The sequence below is a fragment of the Coregonus clupeaformis genome, chromosome 12 (assembly GCF_020615455.1).
Source record: "Coregonus clupeaformis isolate EN_2021a chromosome 12, ASM2061545v1, whole genome shotgun sequence".
Taxonomy (NCBI): domain Eukaryota; kingdom Metazoa; phylum Chordata; class Actinopteri; order Salmoniformes; family Salmonidae; genus Coregonus; species Coregonus clupeaformis.
The window spans coordinates 17,032,547-17,056,315 of NC_059203.1; the positions used below are offsets into that span (position 1 = coordinate 17,032,547).

The window sequence follows — 23,769 nt, forward strand, 5'->3', positions numbered from 1 at the left end:
CATTACGACACTGAACTACACTTTACCCTCAACAGGTGATTTGGGTAATGGTTTACCGACACAGTAAACCTGATCTGAAAGTTATCGGATGCAAGTAGAAGGTGATTTGTGACTTTCATAAGCGCGGTTCGGTGCTCTGGTCTAAAAGTAGAATAAATCTGAATGTTTCATATCTGTGTGCTGCCGGGCTACGGAGCTCTAGAGCATTTTAGATAGACCTATTTCAAACCTACCAATCCTATCATTGTTCAAGTCACGGGTGGATATTTGGTTGAGATTTGTTCACTGTCACCTTGTGGTTCATTGTTTTTCAATAACAATACATTAATGTATTATACATGCCAAGTATGTTTAGCTGTGTTTGTGTGTGTGCATGTGTGTGTGTGTGTGCGCATGTGTGTGCGCATGTGTGTGTGCATGCATGTGCATGTGTGTGTGTGCATGTGTGTGTGTGCGCATGTGTGTGCATGTGCATGTGTGTGTGGCGCAAAGAAGCATATAGAAAATATATTTAAAACAGTTATAATGACCATATTATACATTTTGTAGTACAGCAAGAATACATATATACACTTAGTAGGCTACATACTGTAGTGTACATGAAATGATTGATGAATTAAGGTCACTAATTAGTAAGGAACTCCCCACACCTGGTTGTCTAGCTCTTAACTGAAAGGAAAAACCAAAAACCTGCAAACACTCGGCCCTCCATGGAATGACCAAGCCTCTCAGAGGGCAAATTAAAGGTATTAATAAATTGCTTTTCAAATCTTCTCAGATCTCCACAAAATGCATAGGGCGTAGGGTCTAGGGGTCCATTTGGGATTGGACCTAGGTCTCACATCAGAACCACAGTCAACTCTGTGAGTCCTCCTGAGTGTAAGGCTGCAGATCTGTGGAAGACAAAAACAACAGAAGTCAGAAAGGAAAAATGGTGCGCTAAAATAATTGATCTAGAAAAGGTCAAATAGAAAACAAGATATATTGTGTCAACTGTATCTGAAAAGGTTCCTTGCTTCCTCCGTCCTTGTTTCCTCACAGCTCATCTGAGGAGGTCGTCCGAGGGAGGAATTGAGGAAACAAGGACAGAGGAAACATGGGGAAAATCTCGCACTTCCTTGATTGCTCACGTCTTCTCTCCTCACCTCCTTCCCATTGGCTCCCCTTTGACCTACCCCCTCTGACCTTCTAATCCAATGGGTTTTGAGAAGGAGGTGAGGGGAGAGAATGCGAGGAATCAAGGGAGTGCGATAGATTTTTTTGACGGCTAGTAATAAACGTTTTCAGACCCACCCTGGGAAGTTAGGTGAGTGTTACCTGAGCGGTGGTACTCCACCCTGGTGAGGAAGAGTCCTTCTGGGGGTGATGTGAGGTTGTGTGGGTAGGCCTGAGAGTCCTGGGCCTCCAGTAGTTCTTTCACCCCAGAGACAGACATCTGTCCCTGGCCAACCGCCACCAGAGCCCCCGTCATTCTACGCACCTTTAATAAAGCAGAGGAGTAACACTGTCTGGGTTTACGTGCACCACTGATCCGCAATAATCATGTGTTATTTACCACGGTAACGACACCACTAACATTCACCACCAGATGGCAATCAGCACTCAAGTCACACTGGCTGGCGGTGAAGCTGGAATACAACGTACCTGTTTGTAGAGGAAGGATCTGCTTTTGAAGGTAAGCTCCCAGAACTGAATATCCCTGCAAGAGGACAACAGAACACAAAAACAGACATTTAAATACTGCAGAGAGAGACAGACAGAGACAGACAGAGAGACAGACAGACAGACACAAACAGAGAGACAGACAGACAGAGACAGACAAAGACAGACAGACAGAGACAAACAGACAGTAAAACAACACCAGCAATGACATCATCGTACCACAAGTCTGGAGGTGTGAGAGCCTATGTTTCACAGTAAGGTAACTGTTGCCTTGAGACATTGTGTCAACATCACAGCAACAATCTCTGCTCTGGACTGATTGTCAGGTGTAATACTGTATCTGATGGACACGGGACTCCTAAAAACAGCTAAATGGTGGGTTTAGACTAATTACCTATTTCAGTGGTATCCCAGTGTTAGCCTGCAGGGAGAGAAAAATGGTGTGTGTGTGTGTGTGTGTGTGTGTGTGTGTGTGTGTGTGTGTGTGTGTGTGTGTGTGTGTGTGTGTGTGTGTGTGTGTGTGTGTGTGTTTGTGTGTGTGTTTGTGTGTGAACATTTAGTAAATGGTACCCATTAATTCATTATCTGATCTGCTTCCCGCTTGACCTGAATGCCAAGCGTCACGTCTGGAGGAAACCTGGCACCATCCCTACGGTGAAGCATGGGGGTGGATGCATCATGCTGTGGGGATGTTTTTCAGCGGCAGGGACTGGGAGACTAGTCAGGATCAAGGGAAAGATGAACGGAGCAAAGTACAGAGAGATCCTTGATGAAAACCTGCTCCAGAGCGCTCAGGACCACAGACTGGGGCGAAGGTTCACCTTAAAACAGGACAATGACCCTAAGCACACAGCCAAGACAACGCAGGAGTGGCTTTGGGACAAGTCTCAATGTCCTTGAGTGGCCCAGCCAGAGCCCGGACTTGAACCCGATCTAACATTTCTGGAGAGACCTGAAAATAGCTGTGCAGTGAAGCTCTCCATCCAACCTGACAGAGCTTGAGAGGATCTGCAGAGAAGAATGGGAGAAACTCCCCAAATACAGGTGTGCCAAGCTTGTAGCGTCATACCCAAGAAGACTCGAGGCTGTAATCGCTGCCAAAGTTGCTTCAACAAAGTACTGAGTAAAGGGTCTGAATACTTATGTAAATGTAATATTTAAGTTTTGTTTTTTTCATTTAAATTTGCACACATTTCTAATAACCTGTTTTTGCTTTGTCTTTATGGGGTATTGTGTGTAGATTGATGATGGAAAAAAACGATTTAATCTATTTCAGAATAAGGCTGTAACGTAACAAAATGTGGAAAAAGTCAAGGGGTCTGAATATTTCCCAATGCGCTGTATCTGATCTGATGGTCACAAGGACATGGGGCTCCTAAAAATGGCTAAATGGTGGGTTTAGACTAAATACCTATTTCAAATGGTATTCCCGTGTTAGTCTGCAGGGAGAGAAATGTGGTGTGTGTGTGTGTGTGTGTGTGTGTGTGTGTGTGTGTGTGTGTGTGTGTGCGTGCGTGCGTGCGTGTGTGTGTGTGCGCATGTAGTAATGGCGCCCATTCATTCATTATCTGATCCACTTCCCGCTCGCTGCTGTGAGTCATGTTTTGACTTAGTATAAACGTCAGCAGCCAGCCTCCTCTCTCTCTGTGTGTGACTCGGCTCTGCTGCCTTCTTCTTCTCTCCCTGCAGACGAACACCGAAAGGAACACATGCACCTGCGGAACACCGTGTCGAATTTTGGCCTTGTGTCGAGTGCTGGGAGAATCCACCGGCACGTTCCTCACAGGGCTGGGAATTGGGCCAGGGACTTCACAATGCAATTTTATCACGATACTTAAGTGCCGATACGATATGTATTGCGACACTCACGATTCTATATGTATTGCGATACAATACTACTCACCACATGTCTTCTGCAGAGGGACAATAGAGAAAATTAGCTATGTAAGTACTGGAGTTTTGGTGCAGGTGCAGCGAACTAGTGCAAAATAAATATTGCGATATTGTCAAAACGATTTACGATATATCGTCAAAGATAATATCCCGATATGCAACTGTATCGATCCCCCCATCACTAATTACTCATTGGCTTAATCGTCTTAAATCTACCAACCAATCATCTCCCACAACACCTTCCCCCACGTGTCTTGGGCTCCTCTGTTTACATTCAGCAGCTGAGCTGACTCCATACTGCTCTGACTCGGGGCAGAACAGGCAGTTGCTGCTTCATTAAAACTCGTTCTTTGAGATAAAATAATGTTACTACAGTAGATACCTTTTAGCATTTATTATAGCACAAGCTGGTTAGCTTCTCTTTGGTTTCATATGAAGTGGCTGGCTCAGGCTTAGAGATATAAATGGACAAGTGTTGGTGTACATTATCAAAAGTCAGAAATACCGCTCCTTCAACCACTAAACTCCTTAGCTAGATGTACAATTGCGCAACTAAGACCTCCTTCGCAAAACCTCAACATTTCTTACAGACTTCTTGAGTTATGTTGAGTTATTCAGAATTGTTTTGTTATGGCTAAGTGTTGTCGTTGCTAGGTAACACACTGAGATTCATGGGGAAAAAAAGATGCCAAGGGAACCGATTGGCTGAAATTAAATGATGACAACAACTTTACTCAGTAGGTCTCCGCTCAGGTTATGGATGTGTCATTGCAACATTAAAAGGTCCTAAATGATGTCACCATTGCCCTTGATTCTAAGCGATGTTGTGCTGCTATTTCTATTGACTTGGCCAAAGCTTTTGATACGGTAGACCAGTGGTCACCAAACTACGGCCCGTCAGCACATTTGGCCCGGCCCTCTGAACAATACCAGAGACGCTATCGGATTTTTTTCCTATTTGGCCTCCAGAAAAAAAATCCTAGGCCCGGCCCTGTCAAAGAGAGAACGGAATAATGGCGAAAAGGTTAGGTAAGAGAAAAATTGATTCAGAATGCAGGGTATTTAACCTGCAGTGGACAAACGATTATTTTTTTGTTCAATGCAAAGAAAAGGCTGTTTGTCTCATCTGTCAAGAGACGGTGGCGGTATTCAAAGAATACAATCTTCGCCGACACTATGAATCCCGTCACAAAGACAAGTACGTCACAAAGACAAGTCCACTGCCTAATTCACCAGCAAGCACTGTGCTGCAAAGTGTTGACGTGGGATTCTGTAATGAAGGTTGTGGTGTCGTGCATAAACTTCATCAGAGCAAAGGGACTTAAACACAGGCAGTTCCAAGAATTCCTGTCTGAACTGGAGTCTACGCACGGAGATGTGCTGTACTACACAGAGGTCCGATGGCTGAGCCGGGGCAGAGTTTTGAGGCGTTTTTACGAGCTGCTACCCGAAATTAACGCATTTCTTCATTTAAAAGACAAAACGGTCCCAGAGCTGATCGACCCAGAATGGAAATGGCACCTCGCATTTTTAACAGACGTGACAGAAATACTTAACAGCCTTAACTTGCAGCTACAAGGCGAGGGGAAACTCATTTGCGACATGTATTCACACATAAAAGCATTTGAGGTGAAATTAGCGCTGCTTTTGGAACAAGTGAAAAAGCGCAACTTCGTCCATCTTCCTGCTACCCAAAACCTGTCGACAGAGAACCCAGCGGTCCCGTTCCCAGCTGAAAAGTGCGTGGAAGCACTGGAAATGCTGAAGGCGGAGTTCGGTGTGCGATTCAGTGAACTACATGTTCATGCAAAAGAAATCCGTCTTTTTCAGAACCCCTTTGTTGCCGACATTGATGAAGCCCAGCCTTCATATCAGTTTGAGTTGGCTGAGTTACAGAACTGTGATGTTCTGAAAGACGCATTCAAGCCCAACAGTCTCATTGACTTCTATGCCGCCCTCCCAAACGACACATATCCAAACATCAAAAAACACGCAATGAAAATGTCCACAGTTTTTGGCAGCACGTATATCTGCGAGAAAACCTTTTCTCGCATGAAACTGCTGAAAACTCCGATGAGATCAAGATTGACAGATGAACATTTGCATCAGTGCTTGAGACTGGCTGTAACTAGAATGGAACCTGATATTCAACTTCTCACCAGCCAGATGCAGGCCCACAGTTCACACTGATGAACATACATAGGTAAGCTCACTTTTCTGACTTGAATGAGTCATTCTGAGCATAAACAAATATAATCATAATAAAATCTACTGGGATAAAATCCATCTTTACAACCATACTGGTAGTGAAATGTATTGTGCTGTGTAGGTGCTGTATCACTTAGTTCAGTTTCTCAACCTGCTTCCTTTGTGGTTTTCACAGGGAAGTTGATGAGAGAGAGCTGCAAACAGCGGTGTCTACAAGCCTACTGGAACCTACAAAAGGATTATAAGGAAGGAACACAAGAACTTTAAGAGACTGCTCATATGTGTCAGAGAGATTCTGCTCTGACAACTGAGCTGAACTTTTATCTGTTAAGATTGTGCATGGCACAACAGAAAGTTAATGTTCCATGGCTTTTTTTTCTATGAAGAACCCAGAGAGAGTTATTTAGTTATTATTTATTTCATAAATAGTGTTATTTATTTCCTGTTTTTTCTGTGAAGAACTCAGAGAGGGTTATTTAGTTATTATTTATTTCATTAATAGTGTTATTATTTGTTTCCTGACTTTTTTTCTGTAAAGAACCTGGAAAGGGTTATTTGGTTATGTGTGGCTTTCTGGAAAACAATAAATTTTTTAAGCTCCCCTACGATCGTCACACTTTTTCTGTTACAAACTGACACCGGCCCCCCATCAGAGAAGGGAAAAGTTATGTGGCCCTCACAGGAAAAAGTTTGGGGACCCCTGCGGTAGACCGTTCCATTCTTGTGGGCCGGCTAAGGAGTATTGGTGTCTCTGAGGGGTCTTTGGCCTGGTTTGCTAACTACCTCTCTCAAAGAGTACAGTGTATAAAGTCAGAACATCTGCTGTCTCAGCCACTGCCTGTCACCAAGGGAGAACCCCAAGGCTCCATCCTAGGCCCCACACTCTTCTCAATTTACATCAACAACATAGCTCAGGCAGTAGGAAGCTCTCTCATCCATTTATATGCAGATGATACAGTCTTATACTCAGCTGGCCCCGCCCAGGATTTTGTGTTAAACGCTCTACAACAAAGCTTTTTTTAGTGTCCAACAAGCTTTCTCTGCCCTTAACCTTGTTCTGAACACCTCCAAAAACAAAGGTCATGTGGTTTGGTAAGAATAATGCCCCTCTCCCCACCGGTGTGATTACTACCTCTGAGGGTTTAGAGCTTGAGGTAGTCACCTCATACAAGTCCTTGGGAGTACGGCTAGACGGTACACTGTCCTTCTCTCAGCACGTATCCAAGCTGCAGGCTAAGGTTAAATCTAGACTTGGTTTCCTCTATCGTAATCGCTCCTCTTCCATCCCAGCTGCCAAACTAACCCTGATTCAGATGACCATCCTACCCATGCTAGATTACGGAGACGTAATTTATAGATCGGCAGGTAAGGGTGCTCTCGAGCGGCTAGATGTTCTTTACCAGTCGGCCATCAGATTTGCCACCAACGCTCCTTATAGGACACATCACTGCACTCTATACTCCTCTGTAAACTGGTCATCTCTGTGTATCCGTCGCAAGACCCACTGGTTGATGCTTATTTCTAAAACCCTTAGGCCTCACTCCCCCCTATCTGAGATACCTACTGCAGCCCTCATCCTCCACATACAACACCCGTTCTGCCAGTCACATTCCGTTAAAGGTCCCCAAATCTCCTCTTTTCAGTTCTCTGCAGCTAGCGACTGGAACGAGCTGCAAAAAACACTCACACTGGACAGATTTATCTCCATCTCTTCATTCAAAGACTCAATCATGGACACTCTTACTGACAGTTGTGGCTGCTTCGCCTGATGTATTGTCGTCTCTACCTTCTTGCCTTTGTGCTGTTGTCTGTGCCCAATAATGTTTGTACCATGTTTTGTGCTGCTACCATGTTGTGCTGCTACCATGTTGTGCTGCTACCATGTTGTGTTGTCATGTGTTGCTAGTAGTTAGGTTTATGGTTTGGGTTACGTGTTAGGGTTATGGTAAGGGTTAGGTTCAGGGTTAGGGAAAATAGAAAATTAATTGCAGGTCCCCAAGAGGATAGAAGAACATAATGTGTGTGTTTTATAACATGTTGACGCTGGCAAACTGAACACTGACAAATTGAATGGGAACAGGAATACAATTTAGAGGAGGTTTTATGTCAAAACTATTTCTCATCTGTTTCACATACTGCATCTGGATTACATTTACATTTTAGTCCAAAAAAATCATCTAGAACATCCAACGACATTCTAGAAGCTCCCCTCCTCTGGAACTCCTCCGGTCCTTGTGTAATCTCCTCCTGGCCTGTCCTGGCCTGTCCTGGCCTGGCCTGTCCTACCCTGTCCTGTCTTACCCTGTCCTGTCCTGTCCTGTCTTACCCTGTCCTGTCCTGTCTTGTCTTACCCTGTCCTGTCTTACCCTGTCCTGTCCTGTCCTGTCTTACCCTGTCCTGTCCTGTCCTGTCTTACCCTGTCCTGTCCTGTCCTGTCCTACCCTGTCCTACCCTACCCTGTCCTACCCTGTCCTGGAATGAGATGTTGGATTTTGGAATGAGATGTTTCATGTAAATCTGGTGCAATGACAAATAATCAAATACATATAAATATGACTGGTTTTAACTCACAGAGAGGAATTCTCTTAGAACCAAACTAAGAGGAATCAGTCTATCTGTTTCTTAACCCATATTGTGCACCATATTTCAGGGGTTAATAATTAAGGCATGAAAGTGGTATTTGGCACAGAGGAACAACCCCCCCAGAGGAACAACCCCCCCAGAGGAACAACCCCCCCAGAGGAACAACCCCCCCAGAGGAACAAACCCCCCCAGAGGAACAAACCCCCCAGAGGAACAAACCCCCCCAGAGGAACAAACCCCCCCAGAGGAACAAACCCCCCAGAGGTACAACCCCCCAGAGGAACAACCCCCCAGAGGAACAACCCCCCAGAGGAACAACCCCCCAGAGAAACAACCCCCCAGAGGAACAAACCCCCCAGAGGAACAAACCCCCCAGAGGAACAAACCCCCAGAGGAACAAACCCCCCAGAGGAACAAACCCCCCAGAGGAACAAACCCCCAGAGGAACAAACCCCCCCAGAGGAACAACCCCCCCAGAGGAACAACCCCCCAGAGGAAACAACCCCCCAGAGAAACAACCCCCCCAGAGAAACAACCCCCCCCCAGAGGAACAACCCCCCCAGAGGAAACAACCCCCCCAGAGGTAACAACCCCCCCAGAGGAAACAACCCCCCCCCAGAGAAACAACCCCCCCAGAGAAACAACCCCCCAGAGAAACAACCCCCCCCAGAGGAACAACCCCCCCAGAGGAACAACCCCCACAGCCATTTAATCCACCAGATCTCTCTCAAACACCCCCACTAACCTCCGCTATGAATTATGCCCCACTCCTTCTAGGTAGAGGCCACTACAACGATCAGATCTGAAAGTGATGATTGATTATAATAATATTCAGAGGGTTTCAAGCTGATCCAAAATACCCACAAATGTAAACACAGTGTTGGGTACTAAAGGCTTTCTGACACACTGTGGCTAGTTGCACAGTTAGGGTAAGGGCTATCGTCAGGGTACCTGTGGAAATGTCTTCGTACGAACGCATCCCCCAGGCTCCAAAATAGGGTCAGAGGTCAGGGATTAGGTTACCTGTGGAAGTGTCTGTGTACGAAGGCATCTCCGAGCTCCAGACCGGCCTTGTCCAGGGTCTTCACCGGGTCTTTAAACGGTGTCTCAGAGTTCAGTGCTCTGAAGGAGCTGAAGTTATGGGTACCAACCAGCAGGGCGGCAGCGTCGCGCATCGCACCCACGTCCAGATCACTGTCAGGCAGAAGAGAGGCCAGGGGGCAGAGGGCATATGTTAAAAGGGTAAAGGTTAAGGGTTATATGTATGTTAATTCCTGAACATTTGGAATGAATGGACTGTTCTTAACACCTGAGAGACAGGTGAGTTGCTCCCAAAAGAGTGATGTGACTATCAATCAAATCAACTGAAAGGGGTCCAAAAGGTAACAGGTCACATAGGAGCTGGTGTTGTACTAGGGCTGACCCCATTTAGTCGACTGGTTGTTGGTCGACCGAGACTTCTTTAGTTGAGCAGTAGCAAAAAAATATATATAATAATATCATGGTGTACAAGACACCTGTCTGATTGGCTCCTGTCTGAGTGGACTGATCCATTGTGGAGGCCTGTCTGAGTGGACTGATCCATTGTGGAGGCCTGTCTGAGTGGACTGATCCATTGTGGAGGCCTGTCTGAGTGGACTGATCCATTGTGGAGGCCTGTCTGAGTGGACTGATCCATTGTGGAGGCCTGTCTAAGTGGACTGATCCATTGTGGAGGCCTGTCTGAGTGGACTGATCCATTGTGGAGGCCTGTCTGAGTGGACTGATCCATTGTGGAGGCCTGTCTCAGTGGACTGATCCATTGTGGAGGCCTGTCTGAGTGGACTGATCCATTGTGGAGGCCTGTCTGAGTGGACTGATCCATTGTGGAGGCCTGTCTGAGTGGACTGATCCATTGTGGAGGCCTGTCTCAGTGGACTGATCCATTGTGGAGGCCTGTCTGAGTGGACTGATCCATTGTGGAGGCCAGTCTGAGTGGACTGATCCATTGTGGAGGCCGTGGGGATGGCACAGTCCATCACTCTAAGACGTGCTACTGAAATTGTATATGGTTATATTACATAAGAACAATGGTGCAACACTAATAAAAAGTATATTATTTTATAACAAATTCGCTTTCTCACATGTTGGATAGTGGTCGCTGTCCACGGTTCAGAAACACATCAGTGTGCTGTAGAATTGGCACCTTTCCCTAGACCATGTTGCTATGTGCATAATAGCAAAGTTAACCAGCATATTGGTGGTTGAGAACAATATGGCGGAGGCAGCAGCAGAATGAGGAGACGAGAAAACAGCCCTCGCCTTAATGTCTAAGAAAAGTGAGGAGAGAAAACCAACTTAATTAGGTTCTATAATCAATAGCCTAACTGTTAAATATGCCTGGCTTTATAAATCAATAATATATCTACAGAAATAAGACAGATCCTTCTTCTGTTGCCTGTTTAACAGCCTACTGATTCCGCGAGCACCAAGCCTCACACAATAACATGTCAAGTAAACAATTTCACAAATTCGGCTGTTTTTAATCTTTGCTGTAATAAAGGCTTTGATACCTCTCTGGTATTATTTATAATTTATTTAGGGTTGTTTACACGGTTCCAAATTGTCCGAAAAATATTATTTACAATATTAATAATAATGCTCCTTCTTCTAGATCTCCTTCTTATTGTTATCATAATATTAATAAGTAATGTCTTTATTATTAGTAAACCATCGAGCTGAAGAGCGCATCCTGTTTAGTCTTAATACTCTAACTTAAGCTTAAGCTTATACAGTGCCTTCGGAAAGTATTCAGACCCCTTGACTTTTTCCACATTTTGTTAGGTTACAAGCTTATTCTAAAATTGATTAAATCTTTTTTTCCCCTCATCAATCTACACACAATACCCCATAATGACAAAGCAAAAAAATATTTTTTAGATTTTTTTGCTAATTTATAACGGTAATATCACATTTACATAAGTATTCAGACCCTTTAATCTGTACTTTGTTGAGGCACCTTTGGCAGCGATTACAGGCTTGAGTCTTCTTGAGTATGATGCTACAAGCTTGGCACACCTGTATTTGAGGAGTTTCTCCAATTCTTCTCTGCAGATCCTCTCAAGCTCTGTCAGGTTGGATGGAGAGCGTCACTGCACAGCTATTTTCAGGTCTCTCCAGAGATGTTCGATCGGGTAAGTCCGGGCTCTGGCTGGGCCACTCAAGGACATTCAGAGACTTGTCGCGAAGCCACTCCTGAGTTGTCTTGGCTGTGTGCTTAGGGTCGTTGTCCTGTTGGAAGGTGAACCTTCACCCCAGTCTGTGGTCCTCAGCGCTCTGGAGCAGGTTTTCATCAAGTATCTCTCTGTACTTTGCTCCGTTCATCTTTACCTCGATCCTGACTCGTCTCCCAGTCCCTGCCGCTGAAAAACATCCCCACAGCATGATGCTGCGACCACCATGCTTCACCGTAGGGATGGTGCCAGGTTTCTTCCAGACATGACGCTTGGCATTCAGGACAAAGCATTCAATCTTGGTTTCATCAGACCAGAGAATCTTGTTTCTCATGGTCTGAGAGTCTTTAGGTGACTTTTGGCAAACTCCAAGCGGGCTGTCATGTGCCTTTTACTGAGGAGTGGCTTCCGTCTTTATGGAAGGTTCTCCCATCTCAACAGAGGAACTCTAGGGCTCTGTCAGAGTGACCATCGGGTTCTTGGTCACCTCCCTGACCAAGGCCCTTCTCCCCCGATTGCTCAATTTGGCCGGGCGGCCAGCTCTAGGAAGAGTCTTGGTGGTTCCAAACTTCTTCCATTTATGAATGATGGAGGCGACTGTGTTCTTGGGGACCTTCAATGCAGCAGACATTTTTTGGTACACTTTCCCAGATCTGTGCCTTGACACAATCCTATCTCGTAGCTCTACGGAAAATTCCTTCGACCTCATGGCTTAGTTTTTGCTCTGACACGCACTGTCAACTGTGGGACCTTATATAGACAGGTGTGTGCCTTTCCAAATCATGTCCAATCATTTGAATTTACCACAGGTGGACTCCAATCAAGTTGTAGAAACATCTCAAGGATGATCAATGGAAACAGGATGCACCTGAGCTCAATTTCGAGTATGATAGCAAAGGATCTGAATACTTACGTAAATAAGGCATCTGTTTTTTATTTTTAATACATTTGCAAAAAATTCTAAAAACCTGTTTTCACTTCGTCATTATGGGGAATTATGTTTAGATTTTTTATTTATTTAATCCATTTTAGAATAAGGCTGTAACGTAACAAAATGTGGAAAAGGTCAAGGGGTCTGAATACTTTCCGAATGCACTGTATTTCAATACGCATATAGGCTACTGTATCAATCAATTATTCATTCGTTCATGTCTTCACACAGCATACGAGTCATTCACGATTTAAAAATCCAATTTTAGTTTAAAAATAACATAAAAACGAGCCTTGAATAATTAGCTTAAACGATAAATAAACCGCTCCATTTCAGAAATTACGTTCACGAATGAATGCGACTGTTTTTAGTCTTTGCTGTAATAAAGGTTTTACAAAAAAAACAAATCAAATTTGACAACAGACTCTCTGCTACACTTAAATAAATGATATTGTTGTTTACATTGTTCCAAACGGTCATAAGAAAGGTACATTGTAATCTATACAGCACCTGTTTGGCACACATTATATGCACACAGCGCCTGCTCCTGACCTTATTTTTCTTCATCTCCAACTAGTCAAATTTATCCCACACATCTGACGGTCCCTTTCCCTCCTGAGCAACCAGAAAACATTCCCCCGTTTCGAGTTTATTAGTCACGTCCATTTTGCTGGTCACGTGTGTTACGGTGTCCAGTGTTTGTTATAACCAATGTATTGATGTGATTATGATATGCTATAGGTCAGGCCCTATTGGGACGGGATTAGTTTTACTGGGGGATGTGGGGTAATGTAATTATGTGCACGAGCACAAAACACCAGATCTGTCATGTTAGTCCCTTCCGAATCTGCCGTGGCAGTAATTTTTACATGGCAGGAGAATAACAATTCCAGCCAGAAAATCCTACTGTTTTTTTTGGCGAACTCCAAGGTCCTCTGATAAAACTAGTTCCGTGCGAATCGGCATCCATGTGTTTTGAGAGAAATGTCTGAGTTTGACCAGGTGTTGCTCGCTGTTTGAGCAAGAAAACAATAACTGATTAGATAAATTGAACTAAGTGCTGCACATAAACTATATATAAATGGCCTACATGTAGCCTAGCAACAGTGAATGCTTTTGTTTATATGGTTTGTGCGTATGAATTGAATATTGCCAAATGCATCATAAAAAAATATCGAGCCTATTTAATGCAACCCTTGCTGTTAATGGATCACAAAGCAGGAGCATACAACTGACCTAAACGTTTGAAAATGCTAACTTAACTTTCTCATCCACGGTCTTAAAATGCATCTCAAGTGCACTTGAACTATTTAGCTCACATCTGAAGGCTGGGGGGCATTTAGGACGTACCACGGATCGCTAAAATATCCCAATGATGATCACACTTCCTCAATTCAAATATTATGGCGACACTATAGGAAATATGGTTTGGTATGGTTTAGAAACTTGGGAACCAAGCTGGAGTCATCAGTGTGGCCCCGATCACCTGGACATGTTGAAATACTGTACCTTCACGGCTAGAATACAAACCTCCAGGCTTCCGCCATAACTGTATATTTATTTATTTTTTAAAAATAATTACAGGAGGCAGTTTGAAAAAAAAAACGAATCCCGTCCGAATCATCCTCTGGAATAACGGACATTCTGGAGTAAAAATTACATAACCAATGATCTCTAGTAATACAAGTCCGTGCGAATAGGTATTTGGTCACGTGCATGCGATGCATACATGTGTCACGAGTGGGCAAGGGTTGAGGGAATAGGGAATGTTTTTCCTAAAAAAATGAGAGATTTCGGTAACGGAACTTTCCAGTCAGAAATGGCTGTAGTTATGTTGGAGCTTCAGCAACATGGACAGCGCGATAAACACTTTGATGTTCTGTGGTGGTCGCTGCAGCAGGGAGGAGAGAGAGACAACAGGTGCTAGTCACACAGTCACTGTTCTGTCTTTTATTTTTTTTTGTCTGAGCCCGGAACGGCACAATCAAATCAAATCAATTGCTGGTCGGGCTCCCTCTAGTCATTTGTGCGTCTTAATTATTTAATTAAAACCGTGTGCTTAAAGCATCAGACAAGCTCAGTGCATATAGTTGATTTGATTAAAACGATTTTGTCGTGGAAAGAACCAGAGAGAATTGAAGAGTGGAAATGTGTCAGAGAGGGAAAGGGAGAACGAGAGAGACGGGGAGAAGAGACAGAAATATGCGTGGGTGTTGTTCTGCATCTGTATAAGCCTGAAGCTTATTTTGGCCTACTTTCCCAAACTAGTGAGGAGAGGAAAGGGGAGGGAGAGGAGAGGGGAGGGAGGGGGGAGGAGAGGAGAGGAAAGGAAAGGGGAGGGAGGAGAAGGAGGGGGTGGGAGGGGGTGGGAGGAGAGGAGAGGAAAGGAAAGGGGAGGGAGGAGAAGGAGGGGGAGGGAGGGGGGTGGGAGGGGAGGGAGGAGAGGAGAGGGATGAGAAGAGGGAAAACCACAACACGCTACAATTTTCCCCAATCACAGTTACATAAACCACAAAAACACCATCTAACACCTCTCTCTCCCTCTCCCTCTCTCCCTCCCTCCCTCCCTCCCTCCCTCCCTCCCTCCCTCCCTCCCTCCCTCCCTCCCTCCCTCCTTCTCTCCCTCCCTCCCTCCTTCTCTCCCTCCCTCCCTCTCTCCCTCCCTCCCTCTCTCCGATCCTGACTTCATTTGTCTGTCTGGCTCTGCACAGATAGCTCCACGTCCTTCATTTGTCTGACTGGGTCAGCTCAGATAGCTCCACTTCCTTCATTTGTCTGTCTGGGTCAACTCAGATAGCTCCACTCTACGTGTGTTTTTGGTCTTCATTATTCATGTGTTGCTCCATTGTCTTTGTGTGTGTGTGTGTGTGTGTGTGTGTGTGTGTGTGTGTGTGTGTGTGTGTGTGTGTGTGTGTGTGTGTGTGTGTGTGTGTGATTCCTGAGCTGCTCTGTAAGGAATTGCTTTGGGGTCTCCCCCCTACATGTGGTTTGCATACTGAGACATGCAGCACACACACACACACACACACACACACACACACACACACACACACACACACACACACACACACACACACACACACACACACACACACACACACACACACACACACACACACACACACACACACACACACACACACACGACTGCCAGGGTAACTCACGTGTGGCGTAGCCCCCAGCAGAGGTTGGCATCTGTCAGTGGTGTGCAGGAGTGATGAGTGACGCCCGCGGCTAGCCGGTAGACGTACGTCCGCGACACAGCGCGGAAACGGGCATGGAACCCACCGGGGACCCGGTAGGCACGGGTGATTCTGGGGGACATAAAATAAACCACGGGTGATTCTGGGGGACATAAAATAAACCACGGGTGATTCTGGGGGACATAAAATAAACCACGGGTGATTTTGGGGGACATCAAATAAACCACGGGTGATTCTGGGGGACATCAAATGAACCACGGGGGGGCGCTAGAGAGCGTGCTATGGAGTAGACGTGCATTGCTAGAGCTCCGCTCAATTTTGAAACAAATTAATATTTATCTTAACCTCTCACAACCTATAACTTCAAACAAATATGACAAAGGGAAAAGGCAACAAAAAAGGGGGCGCTAAACAAGATAATTGGAATGAGATAGACAACGAACCAATTTCAACGTCGTCGACCCACGAGGAGCTAGCTGAAGAGGCTAGCTTCCAAGAGTTCCCCACAGATCCTACTCAAAGTGACATACTGGCTGCCATAAACGCACTAAGCAAGAAGGTGGACACAAGGTTGGCTGATATCTCAAAGAGTATTGGGACTTTGGCCGAAACTGTGAAGGCAACTAAGGGAAGGGTGCACGAGGTTGAGCAGACGACAATCGATCACGAGGCCAGGCTACAGGACATAGAGAAACAGTGCGCAACGTTCAAAAATGACAACAAAACCCTGAAGGCCCGACTGGAAATGCTCGAGTCGCATTCAAGACGCCAGAACATCCGAATATGTGGGATCCAGGAGGACACGGAGAAAGGGAAACCCACTGAATTTGTCTCGGAGCTGATACCGGCATTGCTGGGGAGTAGAACACTTCAAAACGGCCATCCTGATCGACCGCGCACACAGAGCACAGGCAACGAAGCCGGCCAAGGGCGGGCCACCAAGGCCATTCATTGTAAGGCTGCACTATCCCCACACCAGGGATCTCATCCTCAAGCTGGCTAGTCAAAAGTTCCCCCTTAACTACAACGGAGCCAGGGTGTCTTTCTACCCAGATCTTACCTTGGAGGTGAGGAACCAACGGAAAGAGTATGATGAGGTACGCAACAAATGCAGGGCGGCCAACATCCGATATGGATTCCTCTTCCCAGCCCGGTTTAAGGTGACAGTCGAGGGATCAACACGTACGTTTGACAACGCAAAAGAGGCAGATCTGTTCTTGACAAGCAAGCTCCCCGGCTGAGGATACAGAACGGCTGTGCCAGCAGGCTAAATGGCCAAATACAGGCCAGGAATGTGTGTGAATTGAATTTCCGGCCTATGTCTTTTCGATCAGAAGATCAGAAATTGGGACTTATAGGATAGGTGAGATGTTGTGGCTAATATAGCATTGTTTGGCATGTCATGTTTTAGCGCCACTCACCCCCTAACATGAGAGTTAAGTTAAGTGTTATTTAATATTAGTTTATATGCGGAGCATCTATAGACGACGAGTTAGTTCAAGCTTTATGTCTAGACACCCTAACGTTTGTGTGTTAGCCAAGGAGTGCTTCGTTTGGGGAAGTCACTCAGTAAAGGGACGGGAGGGGGTTGGGGTCTGTGTTTTATGTTCACGTTTATTAGTACAGGTGGCATGACAAGCTCCCGCATCGGCGGGACGTTTTTCTTCTGGGTTTTGTATGACAGCAGCAATTTGCTTTAAAATAAGAAATGCCACATAGTGACCGAGCACAGAGTAGACCAGGTGGAATAAAGATAGTCAGCTGGAACTGTAATGGATTAGGGCATGTCGTGAAACGAGCTAAGGTTTTTCTCATCTTAAATCACTGGGTGCTGACATAGTGCTTCTTCAAGAAACTCATATTAAACGCCCGCGCAGGCCAAGCTACGAGTCGGCTGGATCGGTCAGATATACCAGTCTAACTTTGATGCAAAAGCGAGAGGGGTAGCAATCCTGATAAGGAAAAACATTCCTTTTGTTTACTCAACCTCGATTTCAGATCCTAATGGTCGGTATATTATTGTGGCTGGTACACTGAATTCAAAACCAATAACCTTGGTCAATTTATATGGACCCAACTTCGATGATCCATTATTTTTTCAAAGGGTATTTAAGGCCATACCAAATATCTCGGATACAAGTGTTATTGTTGGAGGTGACTTTAACTGTACGTTAGACCCTCTTTTAGATAAACAGCTATCAAGGTCACTTCAACAATCAAATGCCAGTGTCTGTCTAAATACATTGATGACAAACCTTAACATTGTCGATATTTGGAGACTGACGCACCCAACAGACAGGGATTATTCTTTCTTCTCATCAGTTCATAAATCATATTCCAGAATTGACTATTTTTTGTTGGACTCCAAACTAATCTCAGCAGCTGAGTCGGTTACCTATCACCCCATTCTAATTACGGACCACTCTCCTCTGTCCATGGTGCTGAAACTCGACAATATGTCGACAGGTCGGCGACCGTGGCGCTTAGGACGCATACCTGTTGAAAGATGAGGCTTTTTTGTCAGTATTTGGAGGAGCAGATTGCCTTTTTCCTCAGTACTAACGACACGGGGGATGTTGACGACTCCACCCTTTGGGAATCTCTAAAGGCTGTGATTAGAGGTTACATTATTTCTTATACATCAGAGAGGAAGAAACGTGCCAATACTAGGCTGAGAGAAATTGAAAGAGAGTTAGGGGAACAGGAGAACGTTTTTTAGGACAAATTCCTCGTATACAGTCCTTGAGAAGATCACAAAGTTAAAGTATGAATACAATACCATCCTTTCGAAACGGGTGGGCTCTTTACTTGCTAGAACACAACAAAGTTATTTTGAACTGGGGGACAAACCACATAAATTATTAGCAAGACAGCTAAGGCATGTACAAGCATCTAGAGCTATTCACAAAATAAAAGACAAGAAGGGTAAAATAGTAACAGATCCGCAGGACATTAATAAATGCTTTGCACAGTTTTACTCAGAGCTATACCAATCAAAATGCGATGCTACTGATCCACAAACTATGGAACGCTTTCTCGCTGATTGTGAACTTCCTAAACTAGACAGGGGGGCAGCTGCCGCACTCGATGCAGGGATAACCTTAGATGAAATTAACACAGCGATAGCACAATTTCCAAACAGCAAGGCCCCTGGGCCCGATGGATATGTAATAGAATTCTATAAGAAGTACTGCGCTAGTCTATCTCCACTTATGCTGCGAATGTTTCAACAATCCAAAGAAAATACCAAACTCCCGCAAACACTGTATGAGGCTACAATAGCCCTGATCTTGAAAAAAGATAGAGATTCCATGGAGATGTCGTCGTATCGCCCCGTGTCGTTACTCCCCATAGAAAACAAGGTGTTGATAAAGATATTGGCAAACCGATTGAAAAAATATATTTCCGACATCATACACCCTGACCAGACAGGTTTTATCCCGGGCCGACATATATACTACAATTTGAGACGCCTTTTCAACGTAATGTATCATGATCATAAAGTTGAGGCAGTGGTAATAGCTCTTGATGCAGAGAAGGCGTTTGATCAGATTGAGTGGAAGTATATGATGTCGGTTCTGGAGCATTTCGAATTTGGAAAGGAATTTATTAATTGGATAAGAATTATTTATGCACACCCAATGGCGTCCGTGGTGACCAATCAGGAAATGTCGCAGTCATTCCGCCTGTTCAAGGGGTGCCGACAGGGGTGCCCTATTTCGCCTGCTCTCTTCGCTATAGCCATGGAACCCCTTGCTACGCGCATTCGGGCATGTGCCGATATAGCTTCTGTTAAAATAAAAGACACACAGCACAAAATTTCCCTATATGCAGACGATGTTCTTTTGTTTTTGTCCAAGCCTAAAACGTCTATTCCACCATTACTTAACTTGATAAACACATTCGGCTCCTTCTCTGGCTACAAGATAAACTGGCAAAAAAAGTGAGATGATGCCAATATCACGGCCTGTGGATATGCAATTTCTGCAATCTACCCCGCTTAGAACAGTGAGGGACAAGTTCACAAGCCTTGGCATTGTAGTGACAAGAGACCTTGACCAGCTATTGAAAGTGAATTGGGACATGAAAATATATCAGCTTAAACAAAATATAGATTTCTGGAAAACTCTGCCTATTTCCTTGGTTGGTCGTATAAACGCTATTAAAATGGTTGTCCTACCCAGGTTTCTTTACCTCTTCCAATGTCTACCCAATTTCATACCACAAAGCTATTTTAAGAAACTGGATTCAATAGTAACTCCATTTTTATGGGATAACAAGGCAGCCAGAATTGCAAAGAAGCATTTATGCAAGTACAAGATAGAGGGGGGCTTTGGCCTTCCTCACTTCAAACTGTATTATTGGGCTGCTAATCTGAACATTGTGTCTTTCTGGAGGGAAAGTTTACCTGAGATGAGACGGAAGGATATGCCTTCATGGCTTTTGATTGAGCAGGCCTCCTGTCAACGTTCCTCACTCCCTGCACTTGTTAATAGCCCATCATATGTGAAAAAAGCCACTTATGACTCCAATCCAGTCATTTGTCATACTCTTAGGATCTGGAAACAGATTAGGGATTTTCTTAACATACCCACTGTGTACATAGACAGCCCGATTAGCCGGAATCATGCTTTCCACCCTGCAATGGATGATGTGGTGTTTTCACAGTGGAGGGAGAAGGGGCTCACAACAATTGGTAATCTATACATAGATGGTCAGTTAGCTTCATTTCAACAACTACAGGCAAAGTTCAACATGCCAACAACACATTTTTTCAGATACCTCCAAATCAGGAATTTCTTAAGGACACACATCCCACAGTATGGCATGAAGCCAAATAGTCCTACATTAGATAGCTTGATCCTTGTCAAACCCCATTCAAAAGGGTCGGTCTCTAGACTGTATGATGTGCTACAGGCCCACATAGAGGTATCCACAGACACCATTAAAAGGGCTTGGGAACAAGAACTTGGTTCAGAAATCTCAAATGAGGACTGGATAGAAGCTCTCAGGAATATAAACCACAGTTCAGTGAATGCCAGACACAACCTTGTACAGTTTAAGGTGATACACAGGTTACACTACTCAAAAGTAAAACTGCATAAAATATTCCCGGACACCTCACCACTGTGTGAGAGGTGCAAGCAGGAGGAGGGGACGTTGTCCCACTTATTCTGGACATGCCCTAAATTACAGGCTTACTGGGCTCTCATTTTTGATTACTTATCTAAGGCCTTTGATAGAGTTCTAGCCCCAGACCCATTGATCGCTCTGTTTGGTACAGTTGATGGGAATAACCAGGAGGGGAAAGCTGTCTCTCTTTGTACTCTATTAGCCAAAAGGCTCATATTGCAATTTTGGAAATTGGAGACTGTACCTACCTTTGAAATGTGGTTACGGGATTTAGGGAATGTAATCCATATGGAAAAGATTCGATACAACACCTCCAATAGAAGTCCATTGTTTTACAAAATATGGCAGCCGATACTGGATAAATGGTCTAGTCCCGCTTCATAACTGGGCTGACGATCTGCTGCTACTCTGTGCTGTACTCCACTCAATATTTATTTTTGGCTGAACTACACTGCTTGTAATGACTATATGCTGTCTTCTTATACACGTACCACCTAATAGGATTTTGTTTTATTTTGTGTATGTGTGAGTTAACTTTTGTTTTGTCCTCTAAACTGGCCATCCCATCCAACAGTACAATGAATGTCATTGTTTGTATTGCTGTCTCTTTTACTTTATTTTTATTGGAAAATAATAAACATATTATAAAAAAAAAAAAAAAATGAACCACGGGTGATTCTAGGGGACATAAAATAAACCACGGGTGATTCTGGGGGGCATAAAATAAACCACGGGTGATTCTGGGGGACAGGTAGTAGGTGTCAACAACTGCAACGCTGCTGGGTTTTTCACGCTCAACAGTTTCCTGTGTGTATCAAGAATGCTCCACCACCCAAAGGACATCCAGCCAACTTGACACAGCTGTGGGAAGCATTGGAGTCAACATGGGCCAGCATCCTTGTGGAATGCTTTCGACACCTTGTAGAGTCCATGCCCCGACGAATTGAGGCTGTTCTGAGAGCAAAACTCAATATTAGGAATGTGTTCCAAATGTTTGGTATACTCCGTGTAGATGCATTAATCATCTGCAGAAACATCCTTGCATAGAAAATATTTTATGAGTCCGTTTTTACAACCAACTCCACTGAAGTGATGACAGTAACCCTAGATTAAGCCTCAGATATCGTGCATTTTGGAAAAGCTAACATGCATAGTTTTGAATGGGTAGTCCAGTGAAATATTCATTTTCTCAAAACCCACAATATTTGAAGGCTTTTCCTGTATGCTGTCTGATTCATGAAATTGAATGATAAAATAACACAGACCCCAAAAACCATCATTCCCGTTCTATCTTCTAAAAATCTATGTTTTAACCAGAGGACATTACGAGAGAGAGACTACCGAAGTGGTGGGATTTGAAAGTCTGCCCTACTCTACCCTCATTCATTGGGGTAAAGTCGGTGTGAAAAAGGCTAGACTAGAGTTCATCCCAGCACAGATGTAACTTTCAGAAACCCCAAAACTCTGCACTTTACAAAGGCCCCTGGCCTCATATAGGATAGTTACTAGGACGCCATTTGAGATGCAGACTGTTGAAATGTTTAAAGAGCTTTGAATGTCAGAGAGATGTGATGCGATGGCTTCTGAGTGGCTAGGGCTTATGCTTACACAATTAGCATGATCATAGAATCTAACTGTAGCTTTATTAAGATGACTTTACTGAGGGCATTGCCATAGAAATATAATTACTAGAATGGCCATCCCCATTCAAGTAAAATGTACCATGATGGTTGGAAATTAACCAATGAGGAGGGGGGGGGGGGTTTTGCAGTTCTAATAATTACATTTCTATGTGCAGGGCTAACAAGCTGCTCCACCATCCCATTTACATTGTGGTGCGCCCGGGGTTGTCTCTCAGTTGGTAGAGCATGGTGCTTGCAACGCCAGGGTCGTGGGTTCAATTCCGACGGGGGAAAATGTATGCTCTCACTACTGTAAGTCACTCTGGATAAGGGCCGTCTGCTAAATAACTAAAATGTGCGTATTATGCAGATCCTCGTTTTGCATATCATCAGGATTAGTATGAATACATAATGAGTAGGAATAATTCTAACAGCGATAGTAATCCTTTGCATTGAATATCAAAACAGAACTGACTCAATAAATGGGGAGGGTTAGCAACAAGTGATTCAGATATTTCCTCCCAAAGACAACTTAGCAAAAGTAAACCCAAAGAGCATTCAAAAACAGATCTTGGGTGTAACTGAAGTTTAAAATAGCCTCCCCATATTGGTGCATTACAACTCCCTATTAAACAGTATGTATTTTCTAGTTCACGGCCCTGTTTTGAGGTCAACTCAAAGGTCAATGTTGTGACCAGAGGCAGAAAGGACTAGCCGAGCCCAGAGAACAACCCCAGTCAGGACGACTAGCCAAGCCCAGAGAACAACCCCAACAAGGACGAATAGCCGAGCCCAGAGAACAACCCCAGTCAGGACGACTAGCCGAGCCCAGAGAACAACCCCAGTCAGGACGACTAGCCGAGCCCAGAGAACAACCCCAGTCAGGACGACTAGCCGAGCCCAGAGAATAACACCAGGTCAGCCTAAATTATTCATCAGACCTCAGTAAATCGCTGTTAACAGAGAAGCTGAATATTACATTAAGATGTGCCCTAGCAAGACACCAGAGAGCGCAGTACATGCACACACAGAGCCCCATGGTGAGGAGGAAAACAAGAGGAGAGAGTTGTCCATCTCTCACTGTTTGGGGACTAAGGGAGAGAGAGAGAGAGAGAGAGGAGGAACATGTTTTTACAGGAGACAGAGAGAAGAGTGTTTTGTTTTAAATCTTCAGACTGACTAGGTCTGCGTCGCTGTGGGTGCTTCAGTATGAGTGATGTTGTGTGGGTCTGTTCATGCTTGTGTGGGTGAGTATGTGCAGTTGGGCATACATGTATATGTGTGCATTCACGGTATAGTATACTGTGTGTGTGTGTGTGTGT

The 23,769-nt window shown here is 44.5% G+C and overlaps 2 protein-coding genes across 6 annotated transcripts in view; one reads left to right on the plus strand and one right to left on the minus strand.

The window, feature by feature from the left end:
• Positions 1-512: 512 nt before the first annotated feature.
• Positions 513-23,769, minus strand: part of pusl1 (pseudouridine synthase like 1) — a 50,433-nt gene continuing 27,176 nt past the window's right edge. For 3 of the 5 annotated variants that reach the window (XM_041891868.2, XM_041891869.2, XM_041891870.2), the window contains exons 5-9: positions 15,654-15,803; positions 9,370-9,540; positions 1,645-1,699; positions 1,318-1,480; positions 513-893 (exon numbers count right to left, since the gene is read on the minus strand). In XM_041891868.2, the coding sequence (XP_041747802.2) occupies positions 856-893; positions 1,318-1,480; positions 1,645-1,699; positions 9,370-9,540; positions 15,654-15,803 (577 nt within the window). In that variant the 3' untranslated portion in view covers positions 513-855. The remainder of the gene's footprint in view (positions 894-1,317; positions 1,481-1,644; positions 1,700-9,369; positions 9,541-15,653; positions 15,804-23,769) is intronic. The other 2 variants (XM_041891872.2, XM_041891871.2) reach the window with 2 other exon arrangements.
• On the plus strand, positions 4,613-5,982 carry LOC121572942 (general transcription factor II-I repeat domain-containing protein 2-like). The gene is made up of 2 exons (XM_045223718.1): positions 4,613-5,758; positions 5,939-5,982. Exon 1 carries the CDS (start codon positions 4,732-4,734, stop codon positions 5,743-5,745), a length of 1,014 nt encoding a protein of 337 aa, XP_045079653.1. The 5' UTR covers positions 4,613-4,731; the 3' UTR covers positions 5,746-5,758; positions 5,939-5,982.

Bases quoted from the DNA above. Each gene is read 5' to 3' on its own strand.
- LOC121572942 (XM_045223718.1), top strand. From the start codon at position 4,732: ATGAATCCCGTCACAAAGACAAGTACGTCACAAAGACAAGTCCACTGC.